This window comes from Salmo trutta, chromosome 32 (genome assembly GCF_901001165.1).
Source record: "Salmo trutta chromosome 32, fSalTru1.1, whole genome shotgun sequence".
Taxonomy (NCBI): domain Eukaryota; kingdom Metazoa; phylum Chordata; class Actinopteri; order Salmoniformes; family Salmonidae; genus Salmo; species Salmo trutta.
The window spans coordinates 33,632,118-33,653,576 of NC_042988.1; the positions used below are offsets into that span (position 1 = coordinate 33,632,118).

General features: G+C 50.5%; 1 protein-coding gene across 3 annotated transcripts in view; it reads right to left on the bottom strand.

Moving 5' to 3' along the window:
- Positions 1-349: 349 nt before the first annotated feature.
- The window catches only part of LOC115171767 (platelet-derived growth factor subunit A-like), a 32,529-nt gene continuing 11,419 nt past the window's right edge, over positions 350-21,459 (bottom strand). For 2 of the 3 annotated variants that reach the window (XR_003871245.1, XR_003871246.1), the window contains 4 exons: positions 19,844-20,031; positions 3,466-3,592; positions 2,606-2,737; positions 350-1,531 (listed from right to left, as the gene is read on the bottom strand). Coding sequence is in view for 1 of the 3 variants with exons in the window: in XM_029728891.1 (XP_029584751.1) it covers positions 1,518-1,531; positions 3,466-3,592; positions 19,844-20,031 (329 nt within the window). In the remaining 2 variants the exon portion in view is untranslated. The remainder of the gene's footprint in view (positions 1,532-2,605; positions 2,738-3,465; positions 3,593-19,843; positions 20,032-21,459) is intronic. The other variant, XM_029728891.1, reaches the window with a different exon arrangement.

A 21,459-nucleotide genomic window follows, 5' to 3' on the forward strand; every position in this document is an offset into this window, starting at 1 on the left:
ACTTTTGGCTAGATAACTGGGTTAAAGAGACACAGTCCAACGATGCCCCAGATTGAGTCTTCCTCAGCCAGCTCTGCACTAACCTGATCTCAGATCGGTTTGTGCTGTCTTGCCAATGACTATATGTGTTTGGAGGACAACACAAACTGATCTGGGACCAGGTTAGCTCTATCCAGCTCTCTAGATAATACAGTACAGCACTGCTGATGTAAGGCTGCCCTACACCACCAAACAGGGTGCATTGCTGGGGACTTATACATTTCCTCACCCCCATTCCTGCATCGTTTCCATGGATTAAATAAAAGCATTCAACCACAACAAACAAAGAAATAACAAACATACTTCCTGCTTGAATATAAGTAAGCATAATATATTTTCTTAACAAAAATAAAGCATCTTCCTGTACTTGTACAGACTCTGTCCTCCCATCTCCTCCTCGCCACGCTTCCTTACATTTCCAGCTCATACAACTAGACTTGAGACTGTTCAGATAATATACTGGCACATAATAAGACAACATTGAACATGAGTAACATCTACATGAACATGTGGACATGAAGATTCACTACCAGAGGATCAGACAGAACATGACTCTTACATGTCACAGAAAACATAACAATGTCTTGGAGGGAGAGAGAGAGAAATGAAAACGTTTACACGTATAAATAGTTTATTAGTAGCAATGAATGAATCTTCCTTTCTGAATCGTTCTGTAGTGTATATGGCGACTGGCACAATCCCAATAGGAGCAGATAGGGAAACCCAAGAGAGAGAGAAGCAGAGAAGCCGCTTGGAACAACAGGTCCTGATGATTGCAAACACTTTTCCCAACACTTTATCCAAAATAAACAAAATGGGCGACCATTTTATGAGTTCCAGAATGTTAACAAGTTCCACTACAGTTTACAGAGAGTTCCGGAACAACATGTAACACGACCAGTACCTTCTACACCTCTCTACAACTTCTCTCAACATCTCTTTCCCTCTCTCCCTCTCTCTTTTTCTCTCTGTCAGTCATTGACTGTCCAGGCAAGTGTCACTTAGGCCAACGGCTAGGAACATGCAAGCCTCCACACGTCCCGAAGAGTCCACTGATTGTCCCTCTCTCTGTCCTTTTAGGATCCAGTCAACAGATCCCCCATCAAGGCTTAATCCAATGATCCATCCTGGATCTCTCTCTGTGATCGTCAAACTGTCCTGTTTACCCAAACAAACGACAACCCATCTTGTCCTCCTCCTCTCTTTTCTGCCCAGCTCTTTATCGCCTTCACCATCCTCATCCGCATCACTGTTCGATTGGTTGGTTCTGCTGACCTTCTGCATTACTTTTTACGGTAATAGAAAAAAGCACCTTTGGCATTTTATTAACTTTTTGTCTTTTTTTCTCTTTACGGTAATCTTTGTTTTTAAAAGGCGGTAGGTGGGGTGGGGTCAGGGAAGGGGGTAGGTCAGCAGTCCAAATATGGCAGCATCCTCTCTTTGGCCCCTCCACACTGAAGTCCAATGCTGCTGGGGTCTCACCTTATGTCAACTGTGGAGAAGAGAGAGAGAGAGCTGACGTTAACATTTAGCATTTCATTAGCATTAGCCTGATCATTACTATTACCATTAGCTTTAGCATTACCATTACCCTCATAATTACTATTACCATTAGCTTTAGCATTAGCATTTCATTAATCCCCATATTATTTGAACATGTTAGAGGTAAAAGGTGATATTCGTTCCCCATTTTGTTCAATTTGAACGTGTGTCATAAAGAGAGAGGGACAGACGGACGGACGACACGACGGACGGAACACTGGACAGACGGGCAGACGGACAGACAGAACATTGGACAGACAGACAGACAGACAGACAGACAGACAGACAGGCAGGCAGGCAGGCAGGCAGGCAGGCAGGCAGGCAGACAGACAGACAGACAGACAGACAGACAGACAGACAGACAGACAGACAGACAGACAGACAGACAGACAGACAGACAGAGACGAGGCAGTCAGAACATTGGACAGACAGACAGACAGAGATGAGACGAGACAGTCAGAACATTGGACAGACAGACAGAGATGAGACGAGACAGTCAGAACATTGGACAGACAGACAGACAGACAGACAGACAGACAGACAGACAGACAGACAGACAGACAGACAGACAGACAGACAGACAGACAGACAGACAGGACAAATGGACAGAGAGGATGAGAGAGAAAGATAAAGGACATGAAATACAGAGGAGCGCATGGGAAGTAGAGACATGTAGAATGGTATTTGAAATCAGATACACACAGAAACACAGAGACAGCTGGAGTGAAGGACAAATACTGGTCGGTGAACAAGGTGAGGTTGAAATACTCATTCATAAACTCATACAGGCATAAAAACACAACACAAAGAGGATATGCAGTGCACAGGCAGGCATAAAAATCACGCTAAATCATGCAGCGGTATTCACAGAGCGTGGCCCATTTCAGCGCTCCCTCTCCTCACACTGATTGGGTGTGGCGTTGATTGTGATCTGATTGGCAAACCTTTCTCTGTCCTGATTGGGCTTGTGACCAGCAGGTGGGTAATTGGTTGGATTGCCATGCTGGTGCTAAAGTCCTCCTACCTGTTGGAGCCGGGGGGTCCGGCGGCCGGACTTTGGAATAATGTGTTCAAGTTTATTATGTCGCCAATAAATCCTTGTTGAGCTTTAGCTTTTTAGGTTTCCTTTTTCTACCTTTAGCCCTAGTATGGTGGCCTGAAAACACAAGTTGGGGAGGGAGGATAGGAGGACAAGGACAAGGGTTAGCAAGAGGGGGAAGCAGCAAGGTTTACGACACAAAGAGCAGAAAGCAGAGGAGATTAAAAGTCTCCATGACAGAGAGAGAATTCAAGAGGATTTGAAATGACACTATAAATAGTTGAGATCCCTTATCAGTCCACATCGTTCCTCTTGTCTCTTCACAACGGAGGCTTTGGATCAAGGGGAAAGGATTGTTACCTGCCGTCCAAGCCAAGCCAAGCAGCCTTTGGACACCCTCCCTTTACACGCATGCATGCACGCACGCACACACACAGACACACACACACACACACACACACACACAGACAAACAAACACCCTCACACACACTGACACTGTCTTTCTATCAGACACACACAAGGGGCCTTGCAGGTTTGGAGAGCCAGCAGGCAGGCAGGCAGGCAGGCAGGCAGGCAGGCAGGCAGACAGACAGACAGACAGACAGACAGACAGACAGACAGACAGACAGACAGACAGACAGACAGACAGACAGACAGACAGACAGACAGACAGACAGACAGACAGACAGACAGACAGACTAGCAGTATAAAAAGACCAGGCGTAGGAAGGAATGACTGAATGGGGCGGGACTCAGATACTCAGACATCCAACCAAACAGTCTCTGAAGGCCATCTACGCTCCAATAAAGTTGTGATAAATTCAGTCGACCTTAACATTATTTACCTGTGTCTGCGTCTGAGTGCTCGGTCACGTGATGTTGTGACGTGCACACACACTCCAGGTGGTCTTCTAACCTGATCAAGACCTCTTTCAGCTTGGGTTTCCTCCGCACATACTCCACCTTGGCCACCTGAACGAAGGGAGGGAGAGACGTTAACAGCACTACCACAATAACACCATTCAGGCTCGTTTAGGCTTTTTCTGTGTACCCTTCATTCACCTTTCACTCTTTCTCCATTGGCTAACATCAAGAGAGATGGATGAATGAAAAGAAAGAAAGAGAAAGCCCTGCTCCCTCCTCCATTTCTCCTTCTCTAACGCCAAGAGGCGCAGCCACCGTCATCTCCCTCTGTTTGATGTATGACAGCAGCATTCCATTGGGCTGATGTATTGGTGCAGGGTTCTATGGCCTGGTGATCAGGTGTGTCAATATAGAGCAGAGGCTCAAACGATAGGGAGGGAGGAGGGAGTGACATGCACCATGAGGCCCAGTGAAGGTTCACCCTGGCTGGGGAGAGATGTTATTTTGAATCTTTTTTCAATTATTATTTAATACAAAAAAATGTAAAATCCCAGCAACTCCCGTACGGACTCGGGAGAGGCGAAGGTCAAGAATCGTGCATCCCCCGAAACATGACCCAACCAAGCCGCACTGCTTCTTGACACAATGCCCGCTTAACCCGGAAGCCAGCCACACCAATGTGACGGAGGAAACGCTGTACACCTGGCAACCGTGTTAGAGTGCACTGCGCCCGGCCCGCCACAGGAGTCGCAAACCCTCCCCTAACCAGGATGACGCTGGGCCAATTGGCCCAGCGTCGTCTGGGTTAGGGGAGGGTTTGCGACTCCTGCGGCCAGCTGCAACAGAGCCTGGACTAACCAGAATCTCTAGTGGCACAGCTAGTACTGCGAAGCAGTGCCTTAGACCACTGCACCACTCGGGAGGCCAGGGGAGAGTAGTTTGAGAGGTCCCCCTGCCTCTGTGTCTGACCTGCTCCCCTACCTCATCTCAAATAATTTACTGTAGCCAAGCCTAACCCTTGCACTTAACCCAACCCAACACTATCCCACACAGCCAGATCTTACACAGACCTCCACCTAAACTTCCATTCAATAACTCCACCAACCCCAACACTGACTCCCCACCACCCAGCCACTTCAAGGGGCCTGTGAAGTGGGTGTAGTTGGGCTGTTGGGTGGATGTGTAAAATGGCGTTAGGTGATGCCTCTCTCTGATCTCTGATCTGAAGGCCAGGGCAGGTACACAGACACACCCTGGGCCTGGGCCACATGGAAACAATATATCAGGCTTCTGTGCTCTTCCTGGTCATGGCACGGGACAGGATATTGACCGACAATCTCCTCACGATTTCTGGTGTTATGAACAATGCTGTTATGCAGTCAGGACAGCTCACACACACACACACGCACGCACGCACGCACACACACACACACACACACACACACACACACACACACACACACACACACACACACACACACACACACACACACACACACACACACAGATGGGAGAGAAGGAGAGTTCTTTCTCAATCCCATTCTGGCCTCCAGCCAAGTCAAGCTCTACCCAGTGAATTAGTCACACAGCCCAAATAATACAGCATTCCATTCTGATACTACATAACCTTGTAATGTTTGGGCCCTGCAATGACGTAACGTCTCGGAAACATAAGCCCAGGGTGAGACAGAGACGTAGGCTGAACTGGACACAGAGTGGCAAGAAAGAGGGTAGGGAGAACACAGCATCCACTATTCAGCATCCTTCCTTTGAAACAGTGTCTTTTAGAAAGGGAGGAAAAGGGGGAAGATGAGGGACAGAAAGAGAGAAAACAGGGATAGAGGGAGTGAAAAGGAGGTTAAGTAGCAGAGGTATTCCGTGGGTAAACAGTGGACAATGGTGTCTGGACGGCGATCATCATGGTGTGTGTTTGCTCTTATCTCCGGTCTGAAGCAGAGGGTGAGAGGGCCTGAGCAGAAACTGAGTAGGGGTGGAGACAGAGAGGGAGAGGGAAAGAGGGGAGATGGGTAAAAGAGAGAAGCGGTGGGAAGAGAGGAGGGAATGGGTGAGAGAAAGAGGAGGGAGAGAGAGAAAGAGAGAGAAAGAGGGGGAGAGTTGCACAACTGATTGCATTCAACCTGTGTGTCTTCGCATAAGTTTGCAGAGGTGGGAGGTTTTAGATTTGTGTACATTCCGGGGACCATGTCATTCTGGGGTGGGTTGTGTGTGTTTAGGGGGGAGTCTTTAAAGGAGGGGGACAGCACACTGAACGTGATCATGGGTAGCATTAAGTCTCATTCATACGTAACCTATTAAACTCAGTCTAGTTCTGTTTAATCCTCAAGGACACTGGTGACTAATATAGGCCTGATTAATCGATAGTGTTTCCTGAGCAAAACAAGCCAAACGGAATCCCACTCCTTGTCACTAGCCAGTGTGTGTGACAGGGGAATCAGAGCTGTACGCACACAGGGGCTGCAGCTGTCTCTGTGCCCGGCTCCGCTGCCGTTGGTTACCAGAATGTCTAGGGGGTCAGGGGTCGGCCAATCAGAAACAGGGAGAATCAGCGGTGCCTGACAGTTACTACTGTGGCGGAGCCTAATGACAAATGATACACACACACATAGTTGCACAAACAAACACACATGGACAAGGGGATAAAGCGGTGTGTGTGTGACAGAGAGGCCAGCAGTAGGCATGTTACTCAACACAGCAGGGTTAAGGACACACAGAGCAGAACAGCACCTAAACCCTTCCCTCTGAGTGTGTGGCTGCTTTTCAACATGTCTCCACCAATGAAGTTATGTACCCTCCCTCTGCTCTTCCCACTTTGTCAACAGCAAGCGTTCTCTTGCTTAGTCACTGTCTTCCTCTACACTTCTCATCTCCTCCTTGTCATTCTCTCCCTCCCTTCACTTGTCTCCTTGTACACAGCCAGGGCACATTCCCAGAGTCAGAGTATGACAATAGACTGATACTGGAATTAGGAGGTGGAGAGGAGGGGGAGGGGTGTTCAATTCAGTACTGGGTAACACGCAAACAGCCCTGCACCCTCCTCCACATCCCTCCTATGTCCCCCTGTCACCATGTCAGCCTGTCTGTGTCCCTGTCACCATGTCAGCCTGTCTGTGTCCCTGTCACCATGTCAGCCTGTCTGTGTCCCTGTCACCATGTCAGCCTGTCTGTGTCCCTGTCACCATGTCAGCCTGTCTGCGTCCCTGTCACCCTGTCAGCCTGTCTGTGTCCCTGTCACCATGTCAGCCTGTCTGTGTCCCTGTCACCATGTCAGCCTGTGTCCCTGTCACCATGTCAGCCTGTCTGTGTCCCTGTCACCATGTCAGCCTGTCTATGTCCCTGTCATCATGTCAGCCTGTGTCCCTGTCACCATGTCAGCCTGTCTGTGTCCCTGTCACCCTGTCAGCCTGTCTGTGTCCTGTCACCATGTCAGCATGTCTGTGTCCCTGTCACCATGTCAGCATGTCTGTGTCCCTGTCACCATGTCAGCCTGTCTGTGTCCCTGTCACCATGTCAGCCTGTCTGTGTCCTGTCACCATGTCAGCCTGTCTGTGTCCCTGTCACCATGTCAGCCTGTCTGTGTCCCTGTCACCATGTCAGCCTGTCTGTGTCCATGTCACCATGTCAGCCTGTGTCCCTGTCACCATGTCAGCCTGTCTGCGTCCCTGTCACCCTGTCAGGCTGTCTGTGTCTCTGTCACCATGTCAGCCTGTGTCCCTTTCACCATGTCAGCCTGTGTCCCTGTCACCCTGTCAGCCTGTCTGTGTCCCTGTCACCATGTCAGCCTGTCTGTGTCCCTGTCACCATGTCAGCCTGTGTCCCTGTCACCATGTCAGCCTGTCTATGTCCCTGTCATCATGTCAGCCTGTGTCCCTGTCACCATGTCAGCCTGTCTGCGTCCCTGTCACCCTGTCAGCCTGTCTGTGTCCCTGTCACCATGTCAGCCTGTCTGTGTCCCTGCCACCATGTCAGCCTGTGTCCCTGTCACCATGTCAGCCTGTGTCCCTGTCACCATGTCAGCCTGTCTGTGTCCCTGCCACCATGTCAGCCTGTGTCCCTGTCACCATGTCAGCCTGTCTGTGTCCCTGTCACCCTGTCAGCCTGTCTGTGTCCCTGTCACCATGTCAGCCTGTCTGTGTCCTGTCATGACACTCTCTGACTCCCCAGAAATATTGACATTCATAGTTAATTCAATCTTCCTTTCATTGAACCCACTCAAGTCCCGTCTCAGAGCCCACCATCACAGCAGCTAGACACACCATAGAAGACCCCGTGGTGCAACCGAAGGGGCCCCACACACTCTATATATAAATCATCAACCTCTAAACTCTGTCAGAAGCCGGGCCTGGGAAAGAATCCCGGTCAGGTTATGGAATGATATCCGATCCGGCCAGAGAGACAGAGCAACGGAGGGTTTAAAGGGTTTATGCAGTGAGCTCTGGGATAGAAGGGAAAAGGTAGGTCTCTTCCTGGTCTCTCTCCCAGTCTCTCCCAGTCTCTCCTGGTCTCTTCAACTCTCTTCCAGCCTTTTCCAGTCTTTCATGATGTCTCTCGCCTAGTATCTCTCCCAGTCTCTCTCCCAGTCTCTCTCCCAGTCTCTCCCAGTCTCTCTCCAGTCTCTCTCCCAGTCTCTCTCCAGTCTCTCTCCCAGTCTCTCTCCAGTCTCTCTCCAGTCTCTCTCCAGTCTCTATCCCAGTCTCTCTCCAGTCTCTCTCCAGTCTCTCTCCAGTCTCTCTCCCAGTCTCTCTCCCAGTCTCTCTCCAGTCTCTATCCTAGTCTCTCTCTCCAGTCTATCTCTCCAGTCTCTATCCCAGTGTTTATCCCAGTCTCTCTCTCCAGTCTCTTTCTCCAATCTCTCTCTCCAGTCTCTCTCTCCAGTCTCTCTCTCCAGTCTCTATCCCAGTCTCTCTCTCCAGTCTCTTTCTCCAGTCTCTCTCTCCAGTCCCTCTCTCCAGTCTCTCTCTCCAGTCTCTCCCTCCAGTCTATCTCTCCAGTCTCTCTCTCCAGTCTCTATCCCAGTCTTTATCCCTGTCTCTCTCTCTCCAGTCTCTCTCTCCAGTCTCTCTCTCCAGTCTCTCTCTCTCCAGTCTCTCTCTCCAGTCTATCTCTCCAGTCTCTCTCCAGTCTCGATCCCAGTCTTTATCCCAGTCTCTCTCTCCAGTCTCTCTCTCCAGTCTCTCTATCCAGTCTCTCCCTCCAGTCTATCTCTCCAGTCTCTATCCCAGTCTTTATCCCAGTCTCTCTCTCCAGTCTCTCTCTCCAGTCTCTCCCTCCAGTCTATCTCTCCAGTCTCTATCCCAGTCTTTATCCCTGTCTCTCTCTCCAGTCTCTCCCTCCAGTCTCTCCCTCCAGTCTATCTCTCCAGTCTCTCTCCAGTCTCGATCCCAGTCTTTATCCCAGTCTCTCTCTCCAGTCTCTCTCTCCAGTCTCTATCCCAGTCTCTATCCCAGTCTCTCTCTCTCCAGTCTCTCTCTCCAGTCTCTCTCTCCAGTCTCTCTCTCCAGTTTCTCTCTCCAGTCTCTCTCTCCAGTCTCTCTCTCCAGTCTCTCTCTCCAGCCTCTATCCCAGCCTCTCCCAGCTCTGAAGCCGATTGTCCTGGCTGGGTTAATTGGGATTTCCCCCGATGGGAGTGCCGGAGCGTGGAAAGGAAAGTTTCGGCTCGGCGGTCCAAGGAAAACAAGGCTTGGATGTGGATGTGCACCACGGGTAGTTAGGAATGGGAACAACATCGCAATAAAGGAAAATAAATAAGATGGGGGAGGAGGGGGGAGAGTAAGAAGGGAGGGGTGAAGGAGGAGGGGAGAGTGGGGGATACGCAATTCATCTGTTGCAGGATAAATTAAGTGGCCGAGTCCCAACACCAGACACCAGACACACAGACACCAGACACACAGACACCAGACATACAGAGGAAAACCTGCAACCCCCTTCTAACCCTGCTCATTGTGAGCTACAAGGGGGGTATAAGGGACAGAGAAGGCAGGAGGGAGATAGAGGGGGCTGTCTCTCTATCTATCTGTCTGACAGTCTGGTTTTAATGGAAAAAGGAATAGATTCCCTCCTCCTTCATAAAGGGTGATCCTCATGAGGAACTCAATGACCAGGGCTTTGAAAGTGATGAACAGACAGACAGCAAATCCCCCAACGCTTTCAACTCTGAGAAGAGGGGGATTGTGAGTAGATGGAGGGTTATAAGGGGTGGTGAGGGGGATTAGGGGAGGATGGGGGGTTATAAGGGGTGCTGAGGGGGGATTGATGGGTGGATGGGGGGTTATAAGGGGTGCTGAGGGGGGATTAGGGGAGGATGGGGGGTTTATAAGGGGTGCTGAGGGGGGGATTGATGGGTGGATGGGGGGTTATAAGGGGTGCTGAGTGGTGCTGAGGGGGGATTAGGGGAGGATGGGGTGTTATAAGGGGTGCTGAGGGGGGATTAGGGGAGGATGGGGGGTTATAAGGGGTGCTGAGGGGGGATTAGGGGAGGATAGGGGGTTATAAGCGGTGCTGAGGGGGGATTGATGGGTGGATGGGGGGTTATAAGGGGTGCTGAGGGGGGATTAGGGGAGGATGGGGGGTTATAAGGGGTGCTGAGGGGGGATTAGGGGAGGATGGGGGGTTATAAGGGGTGCTGAGGGGGGATTAGGGGAGGATGGGGGGTTATAAGGGGTGCTGGGGGGATTAGGGGAGGATGGGGGGTTATAAGGGGTGCTGAGGGGGGATTGATGGGTGGATGGGGGGTTATAAGGGGTGCTGAGGGGGGATTAGGGGAGGATGGGGAGTTATAAGGGGTGCTGAGGGGGGATAGGGGGAGGATGGGGAGTTATAAGGGGTGCTGAGGGGGATTAGGGGAGGATGGGGGGTTATAAGGGGTGCTGAGGGGGGATTAGGGGAGGATGGGGGGTTATAAGGGGTGCTGAGGGGGGATTAGGGGAGGATGGGGAGTTATAAGGGGTGCTGAGGGGGGATTAGGGGAGGATGGGGAGTTATAAGGGGTGCTGAGGGGGGATTAGGGGAGGATGGGGGTTATAAGGGGTGCTGAGGGGGGGATTAGGGAGGATGGGGGGTTATAAGGGGTGCTGAGGGGGGATTGATGGGTGGATGGGGGTTATAAGGGGTGCTGAGGGGTGCTGAGGGGGGATTAGGGGAGGATGGGGAGTTATAAGGGGTGCTGAGGGGGGATTAGGGGTGTGGGGGGTTATAAGGGGTGCTGAGGGGGGATTGATGGGTGGATGGGGGTTATAAGGGGTGCTGAGGGGGGATTGATGGGGTGGATGGGGGTTATAAGGGGTGCTGAGAGGGGGATTGATGGGTGGATGGGGGTTATAAGGGGTGCTGAGGGGGGATTGATGGGTGGATGGGGGTTATAAGGGGTGCTGAGGGGGGATTGATGGGTGGATGGGGGTTATAAGGGGTGCTGAGGGGTGCTGAGGGGGGATTAGGGTGGATGGGGGGTTATAAGGGGTGATTAGGGGTGCTGAGGGGGGATTAGGGGAGGATGGGGAGTTATAAGGGGTGCTGAGGGGGGATTAGGGGAGGATGGGGAGTTATAAGGGGTGCTGAGGGGGGATTAGGGGAGGATGGGGTGTTATAAGGGGTGCTGAGGGGGGATTGATGGGTGGATGGGGGGTTATAAGGGGTGATTAGGGGTGCTGAGGGGGGATTAGGGGTGTGGGGTGAAGAAAGGAAACAAGAAGAGCATTTATCATATGGCATGCAGGCAGGAATGCCAATGGAAACCAATGGGAGGGCTGAGAAAAAGCACTTTATTTCTTCACACCAGTCTCTCCATCTCTCTCTCCCTCGCAGCTCCCAGTGTGTCACCAAATGTGTATGTGGGGATCGTCTCGACCGCAGACTGTCTGCCTCTCCTTCCTCTTGACACCAGGTATGACCATCATCAAATATCCAACATCAAAGCGTCCAATAAGAGATGTCATTTCTCCTTCATTCCTTTCCTGCTCCTTCGCATGTCCTCACACCAGAACACACACACCGTACCACCTCGCACAATATGCTTTTCATTACTTTTGCTGTGACTCAATCTAAACTAAGAGTACTCCTACTGATAGTAGTGGAAATTGGAAACCACTCTTTGCCAGAAACCAGAAATGAAGAGTAAAACACTCCCAGAAAGGGAGGTGAAAATTATAAAAAAGTATAGATTGGAAAATGTAAACAAGGTGGTAGAGGGAGAGGGGGGAGGGGTAGAGGGAGAGGGGGGGGTAGAGGGAGAGGGGGGGGGGGTAGAGGGAGAGGGGGGGGGTAGAGGGAGAGGGGGAGGGGTAGAGGGAAGGATATAGAGGTAGAGAGAGAGAGAGATTGTTTATTTCACTTTTGTTTCTTGTCTATTTCACTTGCTTTGGCAATGTAAACATATGTTTCCCATGCCAATAAAGAGACAGAGAGAGCGACAGAGCGACAGAGAGCGACAGAGAGCGAGAGAGAGAGAGAGAGAGAAAGAGAGCGAGAAAGAAAGAGACAGAAAGGCAGACAGAAAGAGAGGAAGGGAGGGAAGGAGATGGAGACAGACAGAAAGAACAAAATAGAGAGAGGTAACGAGATGGAGGTGAAGAGGGAATGCTCTCCTTTGTCATCAATGGTAATTAGAGCTAGGTAAGAGTGGTGTTTATATGAAGTGTTGGGCCTGACAGTGGTCTGACAGGTAATCACTACTCTGTAGAGGCCCTGTGGGCACAAGTATGGGATGACAGAGAAAACACCCCATATTACCTTGTCTTCATCTTTTCATGTTTTCTACCATTCTGATGAATGTCCCGTGGACTGAAATGTTGATGGGGTTTTTAAGCAAAAAATGCAACAGATTTTGGTTTAGTCTATCCAATAGAGAGAGTAGGTACAGATGTTGAATCTTAATTTGACCAGTTTTTCAAAGCAGGAAAATTATCCTGCAGCAACAGGAAATGTGAATGATTGTGTGGATTATAATAAATTGACATTTTTGTAGAGACTGATAGATTTTCAGTTAAGGCAAATCAATTCTGACATTTTAAAGTTGAAATTATAAACTTTAGAAGCCTTTTTAAACCTCTAATAAAATATATGTTTGCATTTCCTGCTGTGCAGAATAAATCCTACTACAACAACAGGGTGATCAAATGAAGATCCAACATGTAGTGGTGAGGAGTGTAGTGGTGTAGTGTAGTGTTGTGTTCCCCAAGCACAGCAAACAGAATGGGCCTTGACACCCCTTAAAGCAGGAAGAGTCACAGAACACATGCAACATGTAGGTAACTAACATCAAACAGACCAGAACTGGGTTCAAATACTATTGGAAATCATTTTATATTCTTTAGCTGTACTTTATTGAATTTGTAATGGAACCAATAGAAATGTCCCAAAAGTGCAAACCTGGCACTCAAGGCAGGCTAAAGCAAACACTCAATGTATTTGAAAGATTTCAAATATATAATATTTGAACTCAGGTTTGATAGAGAGAAACAGCTTTAAACGCTGAGGGCGAGAGCAAGAGAGAGGATGAAGTCAAAGCAGAAGTTCAAAAGGGAGGACAGGAGACGAGGAGTGGACGTAAAAGGCTAAAGAAAGAGAGCGAGATGGAAATGAAGAAAGAATAAAAAGAAATGTAAAAAAATGTTGAATTACATTTCTTATTTCAGCAGATGCATTCCAGACGGTCCAGTTCTGGCCCAAGTTCTAGAATCTGTCCAGCTTCATGGTCTCTGGCACAGAGTGGATTACCCCCAGACACACACACACACACACACACACACACACACACACACACACACACACTCCAACCCTCACCATTTAGCAGAAAATCTGGGACCAAATCAAAGTGAAAATACTTCACAGCTGCACCAACTTCAAACCTTCCATCCCCCTCATACCTCTCTCACGTAATCCACGGGACGCCTCACACACACATTAATCACACTGACTGTATGGCCGTCAACTCGTCCCTTTATTTATGAAACACCCCGTAACCAGGTCCCACACGAGGACAGGCCCCGGCTAGTAGCTACTGCCTCCGTCCTGACTGACTGCCATTCAGATGAATGAGGGAAAGGAAGTGTGTGTGTGTGTGTTTGTTTGTATGCGTGCTTGCATCCTTGTGCATGCTTCACCTCTGTATGTGTGCTTGCGCCTGTGTGTGTGTACTTTCCTATGAATGTGTTTCCTCCTGTGTGTGTGTGTGTGTGTGTGTGTGTGTGTGTGTGTGTGTGTGTGCGTGTGTGTGTGTAGAGGTCAGAAGGTCAGAGGAGGCTCCTAAAAGTCAGGGTCAGTAGAGATGTGTGGATCCTGCAGCTATATCCTCCTGACCCTCTGTGGCCTCCAGCTTTGATCCAACAGGCATCAACACTTCATTACTCTGTGGCCTCTCTTCCCCTCAGCTCCCCTCAGTAGCACTCTCATCTCTCTACTGCTGCTGCCTCAATACTAATGGTCTTGTCCCAGGCAGCGCGTTAGGGGAGAACACATGGCACAGAGGAGCAACACACACACACAGGCGCAAGCATGTGCACAAATGCATGTGCACACACACACACACACGCACACGCACACACACACACTGTAACCGGGAATACTTGTTACACACACTCCCACACAGAGACTGAGCCAGCCGAGCAGATGGGGTAACCCTCTCCTACTCCTAGTCTTTCTGATTGCTGGTCCATTACTCCCCAATGTCCTGCTAGACTAGTGTTCTCTGTGGTCTCTTTTGTTGGAAGGGTTATCTGTCTGAAGAGGACCCTCCTCAGAACAATCCCCCCCCCCCCTTTGAACTGTCAGAGAGAAGCCGACATCGTCCCCAGTCTTAGTGTCGTTGCCTTGCTGACGTTGCTCCAATGTCTGGGATATCCAAGAATAGTTAGTGGTCAAACTACAACTAAAAGAGGGAAGTGACAGCTTTATTCTCTGTCAGTCTGACTGACTGTTTCCTTTAGCCTGTGGGAGAACACACAAACACACACACACACACACACAAATACACACACACGCACACAGTCCTCACTAGACCCTCTTGTCCTCAGAGCAGGGCCTGCTTCCCAGAACCCCCTGTTGTTTTACAGATGACTGTATCTAACCAGCAGGCCCGGGCCAGCAGCCCTGACAAACCCATCAGAACCCTGTAATGCAATGCAGCGCACCACCACAGCTCATCACCACAGCTCATCACCACAGCTCATCACCACAGCTCATCACCACACCTCATCACCACAGCTCATCACCACAGCTCATCACCACAGCTCATCACCACACCTCATCACCACAGCTCACCACCACAGCTCTCCACCACAGCTCATCACCACAGCTCATCACCACAGCTCACCACCACAGCTCACCACCACAGCTCATCACCACAGCTCATCACCACAGCTCATCACCACACCTCATCACCACAGCTCACCACCACAGCTCATCACCACAGCTCATCACCACAGCTCATCACCACAGCTCACCACCACAGCTCATCACCACAGCTCACCACCACAGCTCATCACCACAGCTCATCACCACAGCTCATCACCACAGCTCACCACCACAGCTCATCACCACAGCTCACCACCACAGCTCACCACCACAGCTCATCACCACAGCTCATCACCACAGCTCACCACCACAGCTCATCACCACAGCTCACCACCACAGCTCACCACCACAGCTCATCACCACAGCTCACCACCACAGCTCACCACCACAGCTCATCACCACAGCTCATCACCACAGCTCACCACCACAGCTCACCACCACAGCTCATCACCACAGCTCACCACCACAGCTCACCACCACAGCTCATCACCACAGCTCATCACCACAGCTCATCACCACAGCTCACCACCACAGCTCATCACCACAGCTCATCACCACAGCTCACCACCACAGCTCACCACCCCAGCTCACCACCACAGCTCACCACCACAGCTCATCACCACAGCTCATCACCACAGCTCACCACCACAGCTCATCACCACAGCTCATCACCACAGCTCATCACCACAGCTCACCACCACAGCTCACCACCACAGCTCATCACCACAGCTCACCACCACAGCTCACCACCACAGCTCATCACCACAGCTCATCACCACAGCTCACCACCACAGCTCACCACCACAGCTCACCACCACAGCTCACCACCACACCTCATCACCACAGCTCACCACCACAGCTCATCACCACAGCTCATCACCACAGCTCACCACCACAGCTCATCACCACACCTCATCACCACAGCTCATCACCACAGCTCATCAACACAGCTCATCACCACAGTTCATCAACACATCTCATCACCACAGCTCACCACCACAGCTCACCACCACAGCTCACCACCACAGCTCACCACCACAGCTCACCACCACAGCTCATCACCACATCTCATCACCACAGCTCACCACCACAGCTCACCACCACAGCTCATCACCACAGCTCACCACCACAGCTCACCACCACAGCTCATCACCACAGCTCATCACCACAGCTCACCACCACAGCTCACCACCACAGCTCACCACCACAGCTCATCACCACACCTCATCACCACAGCTCACCACCACAGCTCATCACCACAGCTCATCACCACAGCTCACCACCACAGCTCATCACCACACCTCATCACCACAGCTCATCACCACAGCTCATCAACACAGCTCATCACCACAGTTCATCAACACATCTCATCACCACAGCTCACCACCACAGCTCACCACCACAGCTCACCACCACAGCTCACCACCACATCTCATCACCACAGCTCACCACCACAGCTCATCACCACAGCTCATCACCACAGCTCATCACCACAGTTCATCAACACATCTCATCACCACAGCTCACCACCACAGCTCATCACCACAGCTCATCACCACAGCTCATCACCACAGTTCATCAACACATCTCATCACCACAGCTGGGCCTTGAATACACACACTCACTCAGGAGATGGAAAAAGATGGGAAAGATGGAGCAGAGAAAAGAGACGGGTTGAGGTGGGGAATAAAAAGATAGAGAGAAAGTGATATAGACTAGAGAAAGAGAGAAAAAGGGATATAGAGAGATATGGATATAAAGAGAGAGAGAGAGAGTGAGCAAGACAGAGAGAGGCTAGAGAGGGGGAGAGAGAGAGGGAGGGACAGAGAGGGAGAGAGAGAGGGAGGGACAGAGAGGGAGAGAGAGAGGGAGAAGGATAAATAAGGGGAGAGTTATGGTAATGCTACGATGATGGAGCTGACTACTTAAATAGTATTTTTATTTATCTCATTCTATCTTTCTCTATTATTCCTAATCACCTCTTCTCTCTCTCTCTTTCTCATTCATTATCCCCTCCTCTCTGTTTCTCTTCTTCTCTCATTCCCCACTCCCCCTCTTACTCTCTCTCTCTAATTCCTTTAATCCTTTGTTGACATGTCTGACCATTGAATTGCATCTACAGCAGTTCTACCATCACTGCCAGAGCCAGATCCTAATATAGCACACAGTACCACAGAGGGCTATTAGGCCTACTCCCCCTCTCATTGTCACACACACACACACTGCCTGGCTTATCAGTAATGGACCAAAGCACTGGAAAGAAAGAGAGAGAGAGAGAGACTCTAGATCTGCCACTATCCCCCCAGGCCAAGCCTATTTAAAGTTAGACTTTTTCATGACTTCGCCAGTGAATAAACCAGGCTTGTACAGCAGCAGGGGCCTACACAGACGCGCTCTTTACTGAGAGCGACAGAAGGAGAAAGAAAAAGAAAAAAGGGAAAAATAAATAAAGTGCATTTAGCTCCAATACTGAAATACATCACGGCACAAGGTGGAAAGAAACACACAATGCGTTCTTTTCCCATCCCTCCATCCCTCCATCCCTCCATCTCTCCATCCCTCCATCTCTCCATCCCTCCATCCCTCCATCTCTCCATCCCTCCATCTCTCCATCCCTCCATCCCTCCATCCCTCCATCCCTCCATCTCTCCATCCCTCCATCCCTCCATCCCTCCATCCCTCCATCCCTCCATCTCTCCATCCCTCCATCCCTCCATCTCTCCATCCCTCCATCCCTCCATCCCTCCCTCCATCCCTCCATCTCTCTATCCCTCACGTCTAGCACAAGGAAAACATCTTGGGCCGGCGAGACCCAGAGTTAGAGGACCCCATTCAGCTCTATTCCTAAAGACGGGAAAGAAAAAACTTGGCAGGAGGAGACAATGTTCTTCACACCAAATATCCTGAATGTCTGCTGACTGGAGTCACCCCCGTCGGTTGACCTTTACTGGGATAGAGCCTCTCTCTCTCAGCTACCTCCCTGGTCCGACACGGAAAAACTTCCCCACAAAACCGCCGCCCGCGGCTGGCTCCAGGGTTCCCCCCTCCCTCCCTGTCCCTGTGTTGTGTGAAGAAAGCTCATTTATCCAAGGAGGTTTTGGAGGGTGTCAGGAGGGGGACACGGAGGGCGACCACAGGAGAGGGCATTCTGAGAAACTGTCCCAGACCCAACCCTCTGTCCATCTTCCGCTCTTTCTCCACACCAGTCCTCATAACCACTCTCACTGAAAGCAGAGCTTAACACTGTAGTGTTTTTCCACTGGGCTTCTTTTAAGGAGTGGACAGACAGACAGACAGACAGACAGACAGACAGACAGACAGACAGACAGACAGACAGACAGACAGACAGACAGGCAGGCAGGCAGGCAGGCAGGCAGGCAGGCAGGCAGGCAGGCCAGGTGAGGGCGAATCTACAGTGGAGGCCACTCAGACATCATGACTAAGCACTGCCATGCCCACTGAGAGCCACAGTGGACCACTTGTTCATCCCAGTCGCTCAGTCCTCTATTGAGAACGCTAGACCACTTCTGCAACTGCACCCCAGAGAGCCAATGTCCTGACACAAAATGGCCGCCTATCCCTTTGAAAGCTGACTGGCCAGTACTGCTGTACCAGGAAACTGGTGATGGTATTGTTGTTATTACTCTGGCTAGCGGATATGGCGGCGCTCTCTCCAAAGCTGAAGCCCTGGCATGGTGCAGCAGTGGAGGTTTGCATGACAGCTGATAACCATGTCTCACCGGCCTGTGACCAGGCAAGATCAGTACGATGGATAGAGTACAGCGATACTGTCTCATACACACACACATACTGACATGACACACACACAAGATCACCAAACGCACACATTCAAGAGATATTTAAGAACAGAATGTTCTATGCTTTCCCTATTCGTTCCCAGCCATCCTACACCGCAAGGTACTTTGCTTGCTTCCATGATACATAAACACACAGGGACAGAAGCAGTAACAAGCTGAAGTGTAAATAGACCAGGAACACATCCCAACTGCAGTCAGCGGTGTCTCCTCTGAGGAGAAACAGAGGCAGGGGGGTTTTCAGACTACCGGGGTGTTAGTTACCGTAAAATACTGCTAGAACACTCCACCCACCCAACACTGCTTCTCTCTCCCTCCCTCTCTCTTTCTCTCTGCCTGCTTACAGGAACACAGACAGAGAGTTGTGACAGGGGCTTGCCGGAATGGGACACGCTGGACACTGCTGTATTTCTGTCTCTCTCTGTCTGTTTCTATCTCTGTCGCCATATTTTTCTCTCTGGCCTCTCTCTCTCTCTCTCTCCCATCTCTCTCTCTCTGCCCTCTCTCTCATCTCTCTCTCTTTCTCCCCTCTCTCTCTTTCCCTCCCTCTCTCCTCTCTCTCTATCCCATCTCTCTCTCTCTCTTTCCTTCCCTCTCTCTCCCATCTCTCTCTCTCTCTTTCCCTCCCTCTCGCTCTCCCCCCTCTCCCCTCTCTCCCATCTCTCTCTCCCCCTCTCTTTCTCTCTCTCCCCCTCTCTTTCTCTCTCTCTCTCTCTCATTCACCTCTCCCTCTTTCTCTCTCTGCTGGTGCTCCTTGATCTACCCTCCAGCTGCTGCCCTCACTGTATCCCTCTACCCTTCCTCCCTCCCAAGTCCCGTCTCTCCCTGCCTGGCACAGACACCCTGGACCCTCACCAACCAAGGGATGGAGGGATGGGGGGAGGGAGAGGTGGAGTCGAGGGGGCTAAAAGGGAGTGTGGGAGTATACAATACATTTTGGGAAAAGGCCAAATGCCTGGTAAAGGGGGATGGAGACATAGACGGAGGGAGGGAGGGAACATGTCCTAAGCCCTTCTTTTGTACTTAATCAACCTGCATGATTTACTGTACACTTATCGAAGTGAATGGGAGGAAAGTGTGTGTGTGTGTGTGTGTGTGTGTGTGTGTGTGTGTGTGTGCGTGCGTGCGTGCGTGCGTGCGTGCGTGTGTGTGCGTGCGTGTGTGTGTGTGTGTGCGTGCGTGCTTGTGGTGATTGTGTGTGTGTGTGTGTGTGTGTGTGAAGACTGTGTTCCTCTCTCACCTTAACGGTGCGGTGGTGCCTGCGTGAGGGGTGGCAGCGCATGTTGCTGGTATTGCAGCATCCCGTGCACCTCTTGACCTCCACGCACGGCGGCCATATCAGGAAGTTGGCAGCTGTGGGGTCCACCTGGCTGCGCGGGATCTCATAGATCACTGTCCGCGTCTTACACACCGCAGGCACCGCCTCCTCTGGAGAGAGAGAGAGGGGGGGGGGAGAGAGAGAGAGAGAGAGGGAGGGGGAGAGGTGGGGGGAGAGAGAGAGAGAGAGGGGGAGAGAGTAAGAGAAAGAGAGAGAGAGGGGGGAGAAAGAGAAAGAAAGAGGGAGAGAGAGAGGGGGGAGAAAGAGAGAGGGAGAGAGAGAGGGGGGAGAGGTGGGGGGGAGAGAGAGAAAGGTAGAGAGAGAAAGAGAGAGAGAGAGTAAGAGAAAGAGAGAGAGAGGGGGGAGAAAGAGAAAGAAAGAGGGAGAGAGAGAGAGGGGGGAGAAAGAGAAAGAAAGAGGGAGAGAGAGAGAGGGGGGAAAAAGAGAGAGAGAGGGAGAGAGAGAGGGGGGGAGAGGTGGGGGGGAGAGATAGAAAGAGAGAGAGATACTTAGATATACACTCAGATGCTTTTTAATTAAACTATGTAGTACAGTTAAACAATAAGGCACGAGGGGTTGTGGTATATGGCCAATATACCACGGCTAAGGACTGTTCTTTGGATACAGCCCTTAGACGAGGTATATTGGCCATATACCACAAACCCCCGAGGTGCCTTATTGCTATTATAAACTGGTTACAAACGTATTTAGAATAGTAAAAATAAATGTTTTGTCATACCGTTGGTATACAGTCTCATGTTTTGTGTGGACCACAGGAAGAGTAGCTGCTGCTTTTGTAGCAGCTAATGGGGATCCTAATAAAATACCAAACATACCAAATATACCACGGCTTTCGGACAATCAGCATTCAGCGCTCGTTCTACCCAGTTTATAATGGTTGTTAGACGCTGTATCATTGAACTGGCTAGAAGCAGTACATTGGTTTTCTGACCATTGGACGATATACTACTCTCAGAACAAATGCTATTCTTATCTTTTACCCACTGAGATCTCTGAGCACCCTTAAGTATGTCATCTACATCACTGATCACTGATTCAGGATCAGCTCCTAATCACACTCAAACCCTAACCAGCACTAAAGGCTGATCCAGAACGATCCACAAAGGAAAAGATGACGTTTTATTTCTCCTATGACCTGAGGAGTTTGGGTAGTAACTGAGTGAGTGGAGACTCTAGAGAAAGACTGCTCCTTTGTTCTGCTCTAATGCAGCTAGATTAGGCCAAATAGCCTTATGTTTGCATGTAGGGCTTATGATAAAGGACATGAATAATACGTGTGTCTGTTTCTAAGGGTGCTGGCACCAGTGGAGGCTGCTGAGGGGAGGACAGCTCATAATAATGGCTGGAACGGAGCAAATGGAATGGCACCATGGAAACCATGTGTTTGATAACATTCCACTTACTCCACTCCAACCATAACCACGAGCCCGTCCTCCCCAATTAAGGTGCCACCAACCTCCTGTGACTGGCACGTATATTCAAACAGCAGGCAAGGCATGACCAGCCCTTCATTTGAG